General features: G+C 39.3%; 1 protein-coding gene across 13 annotated transcripts in view; it reads right to left on the bottom strand.

The window, feature by feature from the left end:
- CHL1 (cell adhesion molecule L1 like) overlaps nt 1–17,490 on the bottom strand; it is a 304,506-nt gene that overhangs the window by 96,601 nt on the left and 190,415 nt on the right. For all 13 annotated transcript variants that reach the window (XM_020791014.3, XM_078385206.1, XM_078385211.1 and 10 more), the window contains exons 3-4: nt 6,181–6,366; nt 1,408–1,513 (exon numbers count right to left, since the gene is read on the bottom strand). In XM_020791014.3, the coding sequence (XP_020646673.3) occupies nt 1,408–1,513; nt 6,181–6,271 (197 nt within the window). In that variant the 5' untranslated portion in view covers nt 6,272–6,366. The remainder of the gene's footprint in view (nt 1–1,407; nt 1,514–6,180; nt 6,367–17,490) is intronic.

The following is a 17,490-nucleotide window of genomic DNA, read 5'->3' as shown; positions in this document are numbered from 1 at the left end:
TAGTTTTGTGTGCTACACATCTTCAGATGCATGACTCAGCTGGAAAGAGATGAAATCCAGTCGCCTTCCTCTTCTGTTTCTACTCTGCTTGTAATACTCATTGCTTCTCAAACTGTCTGTTCCAAATGAAGTATAAAGCACCCCAGATGTCATCACATATACAGTTTGCTCCTGCTCCATCAAAAGCCTTTCAGATCCCATGAAGAGAGAAGTAGAAAACTTTGTGTCACCATATCATTACTCAAATTATTATTCCTGTCTTGCCTGCATGATGCAGCCAGCCCTCCACAGGAGAAGAGTACAGTAACACAGGGGGAGCCCAACATCTCATGAACTTGGAGGATGGCAATAAAAGTACCTATATTAACTGGGTACCAAAATATTGTATATAAACAAGCATAAAAGAAAGTTATCACAAAAATAATTTTAGAGGCCCAGGAGTCTAGATGTTTCTTACATCTTAGTATGTCAGGCCTATAGGTCAGGGGTCCCCAACCCCCAGTCCGCAGCCTGTTGCTGGTCCATGGGCCTCCTGGAACTGGGCCACGGAGACGGATCTCCGCCCCCCCCCACGCATGCACGGTGAGCGTGTCACAATCACGGAGGGGTGTGTCATGCACATGGAGAGGCATTTCACACTCATGGGTGGGCATCTCATGCTCGTGTGCATGCACGCGGGTGCACCACGCCTATAGGTCAGGGGCCTCTCCGTGAAGCACAACACGCCCCTCCGCAAGCATGACATGCCAACCCCCAAGCATGACATGCCCACCCGTGAGCACAGGGGTGCCCGAATCCCCCATGCACAGAGCCCACACCCACTAACTGGTCCACTGTCCCAAAAAGGGTTGGGGACCACTGCTATAGGTGATTTACAAGAGCTGAAGTAATATATTGACAATGTATTCACGAAGGCTTTCATGGCCGGGATCTGATGGTGGTTGTGGATTTTTAGGGTTCTTTGGCCATGTTCTGAAGGTTGTTCTTCCTGACGTTTCACCAGTCTCTGTGGCCGGCATCTTCAGAAGACTGGAGTAGGAACAGAGCATGGACAGAGTTCCTACTCCTGTCCTCTGAAGATGCCGGCCACAGAGAATGGCAGAACAAAGGAAGAACGACCTTCAGAACACGGCCAAAGAGTCCAAAAAAACCACCACAACCATAATATATTGACACTTTATTTTGCTATGCGTTTCAGCTCTGCTGCTGTCACAACTACTGTTAAACAGGAAATATAAAGTTAAACAACTTATAAGACTCTACTGGTCTGGTTTGATATTCTATCAGCAATTGGGTTGATTATACCACTTTAATGTAATAGTGATAAACAGCAGGGTAAAAGTTCAAAACTGGGTACCAAAGTAAAAAATAAAAAGCATTATCCTTAAGTTGTTGCAAGAAACATACATTGGGTGTGGGTTTCCTTTAGCTTCACACTTGACTGTAAACTCTTCATCAAAAGGGAATGCTACTTGATCGGTTGGTTGAGCTGTGATTGTTGGGAGCTGTCTCACTGAAACAGAAAAAAAACAGCAACATAATTAAATAAAGAATACTTGAATGAATATCCCAACCACACCTGTAAAAAGTTATAAACATTGCATTTCATTTACCCTTTACCTGTTCTTTCTATCAATATGTTTCCTTTCATTCCCTCATGTGAGGCAAATGGCTGCAGGTGTTAACCACCATTATCCATATGCAGTGGTTCTGCATAGACCAGGATACCTTATATTTACATGATAGTAGAAAAACAGGTGAACCTATAGTACACACAATGTATCTCATACTATTTTAAATATACATTTTAAGAAATATTCTATCTCTAAACAGAAAATTGTAGTCATATTTTGTATTAAAGTACATATTTCAAAGCATATTTTACTTTTTCTTAAAGCTAATAACTGGGTCAGAATATTCAGGAAGCAGAAAAGGACAAGTTGCTTCCCATCCATACAACTATCTCAGAGATGCAGGTCTGGACAGTTGGGAGTTCTTCAAGCATCCCTATGAGGATATGGCAAACTTTCTCTAAATTCCTTGTCTTAATTATTTTCATTTGTCTTCAGCAAGGAATTTTGAAGTCCCAATTTGATTTCTCACATCCAGCGCAAGGATGAGAGGTGTGCCTATTCTCCAGTCAAGTTTCCCCCAATTTCTGTAAAAAAAATCTATGCAAAAACTAGTATCTTTTCCCTTGGTGAAGATAAGTGTATGTGTGTGCACATACAGACACATACACACATAAGGAACAAGTACAGACAGACTAACTGAGTGGAAAGTTGCTGATCCATCTGATCTTACTAATTTTTAAATATCCATACAACAAGGCAGCAATTGCTGTAGTTGCATTACTTATGCAAACATTTGCACAAATATGAAAACCCTTGCCAAGATGGACAGAAAATATGTCACCTTCCTGTGTGTAGGAAGAACAATTTTGTAGTTCTTGCTCCTGTGTAAGAAAGACAGATGCAAGGTTTAAACCCCTGTATTATGGAAAGTTGACAACCATGAATAAAGTAAAATATCTGGGTATAACAATAAAAAGACAAAGGATTTATTTGAACAAAACTACAAGAAGAAAGGGAAAGAAATCAAGAAAGGTTTAGAGAGATGGAAACATTTAAAAATCTCATTGGTGGTAGAATAGATATTGTTAAAATGATGATATTACCTATATTTGTATTTCTATTTCAGAATATCTTAATAATAATAAATAAATTTATTTATTTATTTATTTATTTATTAGATTTTTACCCCACCCCTCTAGACATTTCATTTGTGGAGAAAACAACTCTCAGATTTTATTTGGCAGGGGAGAAAACTGAGAATAAAACTGAAATACTTGCAAGAAGACAAGAAAAGAGGAGGATGGGGTCTCCCAAACCTCCAATTATATTATGACGTGCAAAACTACAATGGTTAAGAGAGCAGATAAGATTAAATGATGAAAAAATAGTAACTTTAGAAAGCAAAGATTTAAGATATGGATTTAATGTATATTTATTGTATGGCAAAAAGAAAGTGAACAAAGTTTTTGATAATAATATAATAAGAAAAGCATTAATTTGAGTATGGGAGAAATATAAAGGGAAATTTTATCATGGGATTCCAATGTGGATGTGATGAATGGTTAACATATAAAGATCTACTCATAGAAGGAGATGATGGACAACTAAGACTAAGAAAAGGAGAAGAAATGATTCAAGCAGGTACCCTGTTTCCCTGAAAATAAGACCTAACCTGAAAATAAGCCCTAGTATTTGGAGTGGCCTCCATGGCCACACTGTGGCTATGAATTTTTCTAAAAGCAACATAAGACCTGTTTCTTCAGGTTTGCCATATTCTCAAAGGAATTCAGTATAAAGTAATCAATAAAATTAAGCTGTTCAGAGGCTATTCAAAAGTAATATAATTTACTGCACAATTCTTGGGCTTAAAAAAGAAAAAAAGATGCATACATTTAAGTAAATGATGTTGATGATCTAAGTTGTATTGCACATGATACCAACATAAATCCATCAGCTACTGAGTCTCAGCATCTTCCTTCTGGAACCATGCATACTCAGTGATAGGATGAATGGGTCTTGCTACTATGCAAATCATCCACTTCACAATTTACAATTTTTATTATTATTATTACCATCCTGAATAAATTAAAGTGTTGTGAATCTCCACATAACCAAACTATAAAAATGGAAATTGTGCCCTGAAGAGTAATTGACCATAATAGAATTACCGCTCTGTTATAAATTACAGGGATGAATATTAGGGATACTGACTAGAAATGCTTTAAGCCCAGTGAACCAGAAAACTCAGTGCTCATACAGAATGTGGTATCTTGCTGCACCATATGGTCTCTCATCTTCAACATCTTCAGTGGCAGCAGGATCTGCCCAGCTTGTTTATAGCCAAATATAATTCATATTTATTAAAACCATAAAAGAGCTTCATTAACAGATATTCAGAATCCAATGGGAATGTGAGGTCAAAGAAAGGTTGAATAATTAGGAAAAGGGGGTGAGTCTATGGAATAAGTAGACGATATTCCAGTTGTGTGGTTTCACATAGAATTCTAATAGGACTCTAGGAGGAGTAATTAATTTTCTTGGATATGGAAAGCCAAGAGGTATCAACATTTCCAACATTAAGTTCAAATTCTCTGATCAGACTCTAAATAGGTTATATATTTTTCTCTTCAGTGTGATATGTTAAAAAAGTGAGCACTGTGCAATTGATTAGGGCTATGTGGAGAGAACAATAGAACAGCAGTTCTGTGCCGTGTCATGGATTATATAAAATGCTGACTCCATCCTACTGCTGGGAGAAAGGATTAACCAACATGAGGACCTGATGCTTGAGGAGGTACATGTCTCTTTTGCAAAAACATTCCTCAGTACCTACTATGGAGCATTAGAAGAGGTCTGTGTTAGTCTGTGTTAGCCTATCAGTCCAAAACAAAACAAAAGTTAAAAAATAATGAAGACAAAAATGTTGTGGCACCTTAAAGACTAACTGCTGTATTTTAACGCCAATTTTCATGGAATGTGAGGAAATGGACTTGTCCGTGAAAACTCACATTAAGATACAACAGTTAGTCTTTAAGGTGCCACAATGTTTTATTTTTAATTTTTCTTTTGTTTTGGACTGATACACCATGTAAGAATCAACTGTTGTTGTTTTTTTTACTATTCATTCTGTACTACTAAGACCACTGGATTTCTGGACTGTTCACAGTTACCATTTTCAAAGTTCTAAAGTGCTGAACAATTTGGTTTGGATTATTTGAAGGATATCTGTATATTCAAGACCTTTTCTAGAATATCTATTCTAATCACCCACCTTTTGCCCTCCAGGTTATGGAATACAATTCTCATAACCTCTGGCCTTTAGGCATCCTGACTCAGACTGATCAATATCACATTCACATGGAGGGCTTCAGGGTGGAGATGTTGCATCTTCTCAATGGATGTCATCAATGCAAACAATATTGGGAGGCTATAGACTTGCCCACAGACAAATACAGTCTATGGGCTGCATGAAGACTCCTGAGGCCCAAATGCAGAATCTAAGCCTCCCTGGATCCCCAATCCTCCATTTTTTTTCCACTCAAAAATCCCCCTAGGGCATGTGGGGCAATTTCCCCACAATTGCGCTCTTCCCAGAATCACTTCCTTCCGATACACTATTTTTGAAAAACAAAATTACCAGTTCTTACTTGGGCAAGAAGGTGCGTTCCCCCCCCCCCCATAATTAAGATTAAATTAAAAGAACTGTGGCTGCAGACTTCCAAGGTCCAAAGTGGATATATGTGTCACTGGACCACTAAAATTTGCCTACTTCTGCACTAAACAGATTCCATCCTTGACTTAGTGGATGTAAAAATCTTGATTTATTTCATCCTTTCACAGCAGGCAAGAAACACGAGAAATGTACATGTCTGAAAAATGTAAGAGATGCCTTCTTCCATGAAATAGCAAACAAAGCAGCATTAGATAGGTTGTTCACGTCTTTTATCAATCAGACTGGCCTTTTGTGATTGCTGTGTGCATGTATCTTTCAAGTCATTTTCAGTTGCTGCGCAAGCAACTAAGAGGAGAAAACAGGAAACAAAGCCTGTTTTCTTGTTCTTGTGCTAGAGGAGAGACCTTTCATGGTGCTTGGGGAATTCTCTAGAGGCTGTCCACTCTTTCTAGATGGCATATTTTGATGATATGGGGAAAAAAACAAACAATAAACAAATGCATACTCAAAGCTGCAATACACATAGGATCAATATTTTTCTGGTGAATATTCAACAAAGTACCAGATTATATTATTTATCTACAATTGATATAACAGTACCACCATGGGGTTCTCTGTTGTGCCTTGACACCAGGTGTCCTTCCAATGGGCACAAAGTCTAAATGTAAAAATCAGAGCACAAAAGACTCATCCTGAACCTTTGGTGCAGTAGCAATAATTTCCACCTCAAGCTACCAGACTATGTCTTATTTCCACATGTTTATTGCCCTATGTGGAACAGTCAGGAGAAGAAAGCAGAGTTACATTTCCGTCACATATGAATTCCCAATAGGCCGCACAAGAACACAATAAAGCTCAAAATGGAAACAACACATTGGTGAGATTTAATCTGTTCTCCAGGAGAGCAGCATTCAGTAAATAGCTACAACTTACCAGAAAGCGGGATTTCAATAGCTCCTGCCAAACTTAATACAAAGAGAAGCAGGCATGCAGTGATTCCTTTTGTGCTTAATGGCATCTCCATCTCTCTTCTGTAAACAGGGAGTCCAAACAGATTGAAAGGTGTCCTGCAATTCTCCTTTTATTTTGCTTTTTAAAAATAGTCTCTGGGAGCAAAGCCTGGAAATGTAGCAGAAAAAGCCATGTAAATAAATGCAAGGCATCAACTCTGCTCTGATTATGTTAGGAAAAGGGAGAAATAGTCAGGGTTTATAAACTGAAACATAAATCACAGTAACATGCACACTGTAATATATTCTGGCTTTCCCCACTTCTGATTCCGCACTAAAAAAGGGGAACAAAAGAAGTAAACTCGATTACACCGCAGAAATCTAATTATTTCTTTGCTTACATACAAGGAGCTACAAATTTGCTACGCTGACAAAGCTTTTCATTCTTAAAACACACACAAACACAAATGTATCAAAGGCACACAATTTGGGAAGCGATTCAGAAACATCTTTAGAGGGACATATGGCCCATGTGCTACCACCTTTGCATTATTCACTATTCCATAATTTTCCAATTGTACACTGTCTACAAGTAAGTTCACATCATTTGCTTCTTTAACATGGTTATAACTACCTCAGGCCCATTACTAAGTGGACCATTTACATGCCCCACCATAAGTACACTTTAGAGGAAAGCCAAAAAGTCTAAAGATGAATCAAATCCGTAAATTCCAATAAATGCTGAAATGGTATTTGTAATAATATTTCTGATAAGAACATTTAGGTCTATTGCCTGTTTTTTGTGGATGTCAGTTTGCAATAGAGAAAAAAGCTACAACAGCGAATTTAATTTAGTGGCTTTTGTGCAGCTACTATTACCATAAACTACTTTTTTTCCTGTGTCACTGTGTAGGCAAAGTGGAATGAAGAGAAGCATAGAATCACTTTGTGCTCCTTAAAAGAAAGGAAGAAAGGAAATATAACAAAGACCAAGATAATATTTCTTATCCAACAACACTGCCTGAAAAAGATTGCCCAAGGTCAAGGTAGAAGTCGTCAGTGGTATGGCAACCAACTGCTGTATTGATGGCAGTTGGTGACCATCTATTCCAGGATAAATAGTCTGGATTGCATTTTGTACCACTGAGAAGCAGTCTTACTTTTTGCTCTTATTCTTCAGAGGAAGAAGGCAGCCAGCCAGAAAGTGACTCTTATAAAATCCCAGAGAGACAGCTAGAAACAGCTGGCTGACCAGCAATTATTTGGAAGGTGTCACAGCCCATTGGTTTATAACTGGGTAGAAATTATGGAGATCTCAGCCGTTTTTTGACTCGATGCCAAAAGTAAATGGCTAGGGCTTTGATGGAATTTCATATTCAGGGATTCCCCCCTCCCCCGAACACCATTTACTCTCTGCAGTAAGAAGCAATGGTGAATGGAGATTTAAACTAGAGCAGATTAAAAGTACTGTAGTTGCAGTTTTCAGTAAAAGCCTGTGCAGTATTTGGAACAGTTAATGTAAACTAATCCCTAGCCATGAAGCTGGACTTGATTGGCTTGGGTAAATTATATACAGTGGTGCCTCGCTTAGCGATTGCCTCGTTTAATGATGTATTCGCTTAGTGATGAGGTTTTAGGAGCGATCTTGTGCTCCGTTTAGCGATGTTTCCAATGGGGGAATTTTGCATAGCTATGTTCAGGACCTTGCTTCACTTAGCGATGACAGTTTAGGTCCCCCTGTTTTGCTTAGCAATGTTTCTGACAGCTCCGTTTTCGCTATTTTTAAAAGGTGTTAAATTGTTTAAAAAGGGTTTAGAGTGCTTAAAATCGTTAGTGCATTTAATAAACCCTTTGTTAACCATATTTGGCTTCGTTCTGACTCTTTTTGAATTTTTGGTGATTTTTTTTCTCCCCCATTGAAATGCATTGAAAAGGTTTCAATGCATTCCAATGGGGGAACCGCGTTTCGCTTAGCAATGTTTCCTATGGCGATTTTCGCTTAAGGACGGCAATCCATTCCCATTATAATAAATTAAAGGAAGTAATTAAAAAGAAATTACAGGAATATAATAATTTTAAACTTTCTTGGTTTGGAAAGGGAACACAGTTATATTGTATTTTGATTTGTGTATTTTATGTTTATGTTTTAATTAATAATTAAAAAAAATGAAATGCATCTCTGACACATTTACCTATAGGAAACCATTTTTTTTCATATTCTGTCCCAACCTCATATCTAGAGTAGAGGTTACATATCAGGACAACCAAATATTGAGCATACTTATTTCTTTACGAATGATTCATAGCTTTTACTGATCTATATGATCTAAGGCTTTGCTGTAATCTAGAAAGAACTAATTTTATTGTGAAATTATTAGTAACCAATGTATACTTGAAATATGATTTCTAGTGCCTCTTCCTTTTATTAATGAATTAATTAATTCTTTTGACTTTGTTGCACTTAACATACAACTAACTAACATATAAATTACGAGAAAATAGCTTCCACATTTCTTCCTCATACTTGTGCAGAAGTATATTGGGCTGCAACCTGTGAAGCAATATAGACGAAATTAGGCCTGATCACATGAGGGAAATGTTTTCTACTTTTTAATACTTTCCATACCTCTGTTGTACTGAATCATGGTCACATTGTTTATATCCCGGGATGAACACCCTATGAACTTTTAGTGGTACCAATTTATCTCCTCCCATTTATATTGTTATGGTAGGCTACACTATGGTACTGGTTTATTTTCTCTCTTGCTTCAAGGGGCAATTTAACCCTTTTATATATATAATATTTACCGATACATTGATATATCAGGAACAAGTTTCCCTCTAAGGTGTGTGACAACATGACAATGTTTGACTCCACCCCCTCCATACTGCTTTTCTCCCCCCCCATGCACCCACAGTGACTTTTCCAGCCTCTTTCATTCTGATTATAATGGAATCCTGCATGGGGGGAGGAATCACGCATGTGGGGGAGGGGAGTTGAGCCCAACCCAGCTGGGCTGAAAATTAGAGGGAAGGTTGACCAAGAAACAGGTTCTGTTTAGGAAAGTGTCCTCTTTTGCACTGGCTGCACCTGCAGAAATGAATTGCACACAATGGACATGGGATATCTGCATGGTAGCACTGGCAATCATTCCTCCCCCCTCTCATGACATTGGTATACCAACTGTTCCATGTATCTTCCCATAGAAAGAAAAAAATACTCGCCAGTAATGTAATAGCGGTGACTCCCCGGTGGCATACTTTTACCAACATATTAAATTAAAATAAAAATTAATATGCATCCTACAGTAATGGCGGCAACATTCCTGACTTCGATTCCGAAAAGAAGCAAGGCAGATCGTGAGCACAGGCAATCCCAGTAAAGAATGCACTCATACAAGAAAGATACAGAATAGCACAAACTTCCTGGTGATGGGGACATCTTCTGCAGTTATACTGCCGGCCAGGAAAATGTCTTGATCTTGACTATGCATCATGTGACCAGAAAAAAAAACCCAACAAAGTAACTGGGGAATAACTAGATAACATTTCCCTCATGTGACCAGGGCCTCAGAGATTTAAATGCACTTTTCATTCATTTCACCTTACTGAGCAAGAATGCAATTTGCATTGTATCTCCTCATTAGGCAAATGTATATATCATTTATAACAATTACTATTTTTAAATGTGTATATCATTCAATGATTTCTATTTTATCTTATACTTTAACTGAATTTATCAAGAGGCATATCCACTGCAGTAACACCGATACAGATTATGGTATCTCTTAAGGCCAGAGGAAAGCAGACTTGTTGGTCTTCATCATCACACCCAAAAAGGCTTGTCAGGGCCAGTAGTTTTGATGGGAGCGGGCAGCAGGATCAAGCTGGTGGTAGTGGGAACAAGTCTGTTCCACTGCCAGCCCTTGGGACAGAAAGAGAGCAGTCTAATTTTAGGATAATAATGAAGGCTCCGTGCTATCTTGAAACCACTTTGAGGTGGGAGAGGATCCCAGCACTGTTATCTGCCCTCACTGTAGGCAGCAAATTATTTGGGGGTATATTTCCAGAACATTACAATAAGATTCAATACATTCGCGAAGGCTTTCACGGCCGAGCACAGAGTGCTGTCCTCTGAAGATGCTGGCCACAGAGACTGGTGAAACGTTAGGAAGAACAACCTTCAGAACACAGCCAAAGAGCCCAAAAAACCCACAAAAACCATTACAATAAGAGTTAACACCAAAGAATCTTGCTCAGTATAAAGGCAGATAAGTCCCTACAGTGAGGAAGTACTGGCAAGCTCACAGAGCAGGAAGAAAGAGTGCTACCTTTAGACATGGGCATGAACCACCAGTTCAGTGTGCTTCATTTCCCAGCCAAACAGTTGATCCGTGGGTTGGTGCCCTACCCCTTCTGACAGGCGCCACTCAGAAGCAGTGCCCAGAGGAGGTGGGGTGGGGTGCTGCTGCCAAGTGAGTGCTTGTTGGAGAGGGCAGGGTGCCAAACTGCCCCTTGGCCAGGAAACAAACCATGCTGAATCATTACATTCTGGCTATTCCATCTGGTCATTGCTACATTATTAGTACAGTAGTACTTACTCTTGAATGAAGCCCCTTTGCATTCTAACACAGTGGTCACAAGTAAGGGAACTATGCTCACCTGGAAAAGATGCCTTTGGTTTACCTGCCTGATGTTGTGCTATGCCTTACCAGTGGTTCTTAACCTTGGGTTTGTTCGTTCATTTAGTCATTTAGTTGTGTCTGACTCTTCATGACCCCATGGACCAGAGCACAGCAGGCCCTCCTATCTTCCACTGCTTCCCGTAGTTGGGTCAATTTCATGTTGGTTGCGTCAATGACACTGTCCAACCATCTCATCCTTGGTCGTCCCCTTCTCCTCTTACCGTCACACTTTCCTAACATCAAGGTTTTTTCCAAGGAGTCTTTTCTTCTCATGAGATGGCCGAAGTACTGGAGCCTCAGCTTCAGGATCTGTCCTTCCAGTGAGCACTCAGGGTTGATTTCCTTTAGAATGGATAGGTTTGTTCTCCTTGCAGTCCAGGGGATTCTCAAGAGCCTCCTCCAGCACCAATAATTCAAAGGCATCAATTCTTCGGCCGTCTGCTTTCTTTATGGTCCAGCTCTCACTTCCATACATCACTACAGGGAAAACCATAGCTTTGACTATTTGGACTTTTGTTGGCAAGATGATGTCTCTGCTTTTTAAGATGCTGTCAAGGTTTGTCATCGCTTTCCTCCCAAGAAGCAGGTGTCTTTTAATTTCGTGGCTGCTGTCTCCATCTGCAGTGATCACGGAGCCCAAGAAAGTAAAATCTGTCACTGCCTCCTTATCTTCAATTTCCCAGGAGATGATGGGACCAGTGGCCATGATCTTAGTTTTTTTTGATGTTGAGTTTCAGGCCATTTTTGGACTCTCCTCTTTCACCCTCATTACAAGGTTCTTTAATTCCTCCTCACTTTCTGCCATCAGAGTGGTATCATCTGCAACTCCCAGAAACCCCAGCAGCACAGCTGGTGGTGAAGGCTTCTGGGAGTTGCAGTCCAAAAACACCTGAGAAACCCAAGGTTAAGAACCACTGCCTTAGCCTACCTACTAGCCTTTTTCTGGCAAGCACTGGTATCTGCTCAGCCAGTGGCCACTATCCTGCCTTTAAATGCCATAATTCTTGTTCTTTAATGGACTCTTCTTTGGTGAAGTTCTTCAAAAGTAAAACTCAGAAATTTTCTAAGAGTTCTAGGAAGATACTCCTAACAGGAGGGGAACATTCAGAGGAAAAATATGCATGAACTAGCATGATTAAGGACTCAGCTAAGTGTACATGCTTTTGTATTTCTGTATAATTGCACACACACTCTCTCAATCTAACCACCCCCGCCCTTTTGCAACTTGTCTGGCAGATTTATCTATCTTTTAGGGTCTATCATGGCTTCAAACCTCATGCATATCTGAGGAAAAAAGCAAGTTATAGCTTTGTTGATTTTCCAGTGCCACCAGGACTGGTGAACCAGATTTCTGAGTTGATTTATAATTGGTGTCTAAACTAAACAGAATGGAGGCCCAAATTATTCATATAAAATCAGAACCAAGTCTGATAAGGGCTTGGAACTAATTCAGGGGAGTACATGCATAGCCATAGTATGCACACATTATTAAAACATGCTGTCCTTTTGGCACAGACGGAGCCCACGGTAGGCCTTTCTGGGAGTACAGAAGATGTACTCTTTTTTTGGAGTACATCTCCCAGAATCTCTGAGTCATCATGTTGTGGCTATGGCTTATAAAGGCAGTATGCTGGTTGGATAGCTGAGTGGTTTTAGGTATCTGCCTGCAGAGCCAGAGGTTGGGAGTTTGATTCCCCACTGTGTCTACTGTGAGTAGAGCCAGTCTGTGTGGCCTTGGGCAAACTGCAAAATCCCAGGATGCCTCCAGAAGAAAGGAAGAATGAAACACTTCTAAACCCTGAAAAGGGTTGCCATAAGTCAGAATTGACTTGATGGCACATGAATGATTCTGAAAGCTATATCCCTCCCCCTGCCAAATAACTTATCTAAACTCTGAGTGGTGCTCACTTTTTCACTAGCTTGTGTACACTATCCTATATAGAGAATGGTTTAACTCATGAGTTCTTCCCTGATCTACATATAGAAAGGATGATGTTGTGATCAATAAAACATTGATACCGAAATGAAGCCTCATACAACCTTAACCAACAAACAAATCTTTAGATTATCAGCACACCGGCTCCTTGAAAACCTGAGCATCAAATCTTTCCTCCAGAGTGACATGTTTCAATTTACATGAAAGTTAAGATTTTATTCAATAGGATTCACATTTGAATCTTACAGTCTTGAGCAGACTTCACATAGGTCCGGTTCTCACACTAAATCTGATAGAAAATCATTAATCTTTTCCAATGGCTTTTGTGCCATATTCTTGAACAGCAGAAAATTTAGTGCTGTTCCAACAATGTGTTTCAGCTGTGACTAGTGTAGTTCAAAATTGCAGCATTACATCAAATGGCATGTAGCTTTCTGTTTCTAAATGTAATAGGGAAATGGTGGAGTTTTGACATTTTTCTGCAATTTTCAATTGTGCCTTTCTTCACACCAAATGTACTTCAATCAAGTGAGATTCTGAACTTCAAAGTGCTACTGGAAATGTGAATCTAAACAAGATAAAAGGGAAGTTCAACCTTTTAGTGCTTTTTCCCAAACCAGAACATTCACCTCTCCTTGCAACTAATAACTGAGCCACTGGTGAGCTTTCATCCAACAGTGCATACATAACAGGCATCTAGTGTAGCTCCCCTCCTGCTAAGACTCCTCTTGTTTACTAATGCTTCTTTTTAGGGAATGGCTGATGAATCTTAAATAAGGCCAAAGCTCAACGGATTCAATTCTGACTTTCCAGATTGTCTCTGGATTGTGTCATGGAATTCTAATTTTCTGTGAATTGCTGCAAAGAAATGCTTCACACTTGGGAAACTGCAAAGAAATGCTTCACACTTGGGGAAAAAAGTCAACATTTGTAATATACACGATAAAACATGTTATAAAGACATTTTGATCAATGGAAGGAGCGCCAAAAAAATCAAACATACTGAAAAACATGTAGGCATTGGGAGGGGGTAGCAGAATAAAAATGGGATAGATCTCATTCCATATACAATAATAGCAACACGAAATCCAATGCAACTGGAGGTGGGCTGGATTGGAAATGGAGAAGAGAAGACACTTATGAATGAGATGTCATAGGTCTGTATGTTTCTTTTAATGACTTTAAGCCTGTGAGGAACTGCAACCAGAAAAATTAACTCCAGTGCCTACTGTGTCTTCTTTCTCTTAGCAGTAGTGCAACCTGGACTCAGAAGAAAAGGAATAGTTAATGTCGCCAGAGTGAACCTATAGGAGTCTCCTGCCCAAAAGGATCACCAAAAAAAAAAAAAAAAAAAAAAATTACACTCAGATATTCAGAGTGCATGTGTGATCAACAGCAACCGCTTTGTTATGCTGCAGTTCAAACTCTCATGCTAATCACACAGAAAGGCAGAAATTAGCCTTTTATGAAGAGTTTCATGGTATTATTTGTACAAAAACAGCTTGAATTGGAGAAGAGACCCCGAGGTGTTAAATCAATAGGTCACCTAATCTAGTTTCAAAAGTCTGTTTTCCTGGCAAAATGATTTCACGGAGGCAATGTAACTTTTTTTTTGTCTCTGAATTATCACTTTTTTTTTCTCAGCTCAAGAATTTTTGACAAGCAGATGATTTCAATTCACTGTGGATAATTACTCATAACTCCTACCTACAATTCATTATTTACTGTGCCCTTCCACAACACTGTACACTGATTGCTTTGAGAACAACTCGTTTGTTTATTTAATGAGATGCCCTTTACTTGCAGATTGCCAATTTTATAAAATATACAATTTTATTAAGGAACCATGCCAATCCTGATTCCTTCTATTGTATATTGACTTTTTCTGGCACATGTACAAAACATAATGGACAACAAAATAAGACAGAAAATATTAAAATTCCATTTATCTCCTAAAGCTCCTGAGCAGTTTTGATTACATATAATTTCTATATTAAAATAGTTCATAAATTGTATCAGCATGACAGCCACAATCTCAGATTACAATTCTACTGCTTGAAAAAATAATTACATTGTACTTCTTTATCATCATTTTCCTAACACTCCAAAACAAAATCACTCCAAACCAGATCTTGCAACTTTTAAATATAGTGCAACAACAAGTAATTAAATCATTGTATTTCTGCAAGTTTGGTAATAGTTAATAGCGGTGACCTTTTCTTTAGCTAAATTTAATTTAATTTACCAATGCGTTATATGTTAAAAGGTCGTTACATAAAAGTCACTGACAATTAGAAATTAGAGCTCCAGGGTTACTGTAATGATGAATGGGTAGATAAAGTATTTAGAAATAATATTATTTCACCCAATCATCAGTTGGATCCAGACTTAGTCACACTTAGCAGTCAATTGGGTTTAAATTGGTTACTGTACACAAAGATCCTGTTGTCTATTGGCCTCAGTAAAATGCTGCATTTTATGGAAATGAAAAAAGCCTGAATTAAATACGAAGCATGGACTCTTCTCAGGTGCATGGGACCAATAGTCTAAATCAGTAACAGCAATGGAAATACAAATACAGTATGCAAAATATGATATATTAGTAAGATATCTGATGCACCTTTCTTAACTCACTTGTAAAAACAGAAGCCACATAACGCTTGTGTCTAGCCCTATTCAGCTGACCAGAAAAGGGATGACTGTTCAAATCTGAAAATCACCTTCCGTCACCATTGTTGTGAAGAGCACGTTTCGAAATGAAAATGATAACTTCTGCTATATAAGGATTGGGCGGGGGGGGAAGGGTTCATAACAATGTGGAAGGCTCCATATATAGAGGAAACCTACCTTTTCAGACTGTTGCTTTCCATGTGAAGAGGGTGACAAAGAGGGGCTGGGACCTGTGCTTTCCCTTCCTCGCATATTCAGTATAACCCCTTTTTTTTTAAGTTAGAGAGACTGAGTCCCCATTGCTGCTATTTACTTACACATTCTCTATATAGAATGCAAACCTGTGAAATTCTCCATGTTTCAAATGGATTGTTTTGTTGCTGGCTATATTCCCAATAGTTTCATTTAGTTTAATTGTCCATGTTTTATATCATTGGAAAAACAAAAATTGGTGTCATAGTAAATGAAACAACTCTTGGCTTCATAGTAATTCCACAGGAATAACATAGCAAAGTCCACTGTACATCCTTCTTTCCTATTTCTTCTGTTAAATTTTAGATCATACGCTTCTAAAGAAGGGGACCATTCTTCTTAGTGTTTGTAAACACCATGTAGTGTGTGTGTAATTTAATCTTCCTAGATTTAGGAAGATTTAGAAAAATGCTTTATAAGAATTATATTCATATACAGATACTGCATATGAATAAAGGGGAAATAAAGGGGAAATACCAAGAGTACTACAGTATTCCATTTTGTTGTTGTTGTTTAGTCGTTTAGTCGTGTCCAACTCTTTGTGACCCCATGGACCAGAGCACGCCAGGCCCTCCAGTCTTCCACTGCCTTCCGGAGTTGGGTCAAATTCATGTTGATAGCTTCGGTGACACCGTCCATCCATCTCATCCTCTGTCGTCCCCTTCTCTTTCCTTCACACTTTCCTAACATCAGGGTCTTTTCTGGGGAGTCTTCTCATTTAGCTCTCTTTAAAGCAGGGTTGTCCAACCTTTCACCTTCCCTGGGCCACATTAGAAGATGAAAATTTGGTTTGGGCTGCATATAAATTTGGTTTGGGCCGCATGGGGGGGCAGCCCTACCCATCCTCCGCAGCCCGCTCCAAGCGCGCTTACCGGCAGCTGCAATCTCAGACAGCAGAGGCTGCCAGCTTCGACTCCAGTGGCTTTATGGGGCCAGGAGGGGATCCACTTATTGACGGGGATGGCGCAATGCAGTCACACAGCCCCCCTCTCCCCTCCCCTCCCGCTCCTTCCTTCTTTCCCTCTCTCCCCCCCTACTGTTGTGTTGTGCCCCGGCCACATTCCAGCTGCAAGCGCCAGCAGTGTAACTTGAAACTTTGGAATTTCTTTAAAAATAAAAAATTGCACTGGGCCGCATTATGAGCCGACCTGGGCCACATGAGGCCCTCGGGTCACAGGTTGGACAAGCCTGCTTTAAAGGAAACTGCTCTGAACACTTTTTAAATGATTTATTTACTAACACATCTTATTGTTTAAAAAACACATGATAGGGATGTTCTAAATTTCACCCAGTAATTTTATTTACATTATTAAGGCCCTATTATAAGTGGAATTAAAGATGTAAGAATAGAATAAATAGAATGTTACCATTCTAGAACATGGGAAAGACTGGATGTAATCTGAGAGTGTGATTAGATGGCAAAAAAAGCTCAGATATGATCACACTGTAAAGCATCACTTTGTTAGGAGCAAACTCCTTTAAAACAACTCTTCTGTCTATCTGGGAACAACTCCAGACTGGCCCCTAACAGAAGCAGCTCTGCTGCTGGACCAAAAAGGTCCAGTTTAGACATGGATCAGGGTCAGGCTAGAGCTCTATTCACCTTATGTTGTGTGATTGCTGGGATACAGCTCACAATGGACCAGACCACAAGCAACCCAAAATGCAACGTGGCCACAACTTTAGATAACACAAAGGCAAAAGGGAACATATGCTGACATATTCAGCAATGAAAGTCAGGTCTGAACAA

The sequence above is a fragment of the Pogona vitticeps genome, chromosome 2, assembly GCF_051106095.1.
Source record: "Pogona vitticeps strain Pit_001003342236 chromosome 2, PviZW2.1, whole genome shotgun sequence".
Classification (NCBI taxonomy): domain Eukaryota; kingdom Metazoa; phylum Chordata; class Lepidosauria; order Squamata; family Agamidae; genus Pogona; species Pogona vitticeps.
The sequence above is the reverse complement of the archived record's forward strand: the minus strand, read 5'-3'. Positions and strand labels throughout refer to the sequence as shown.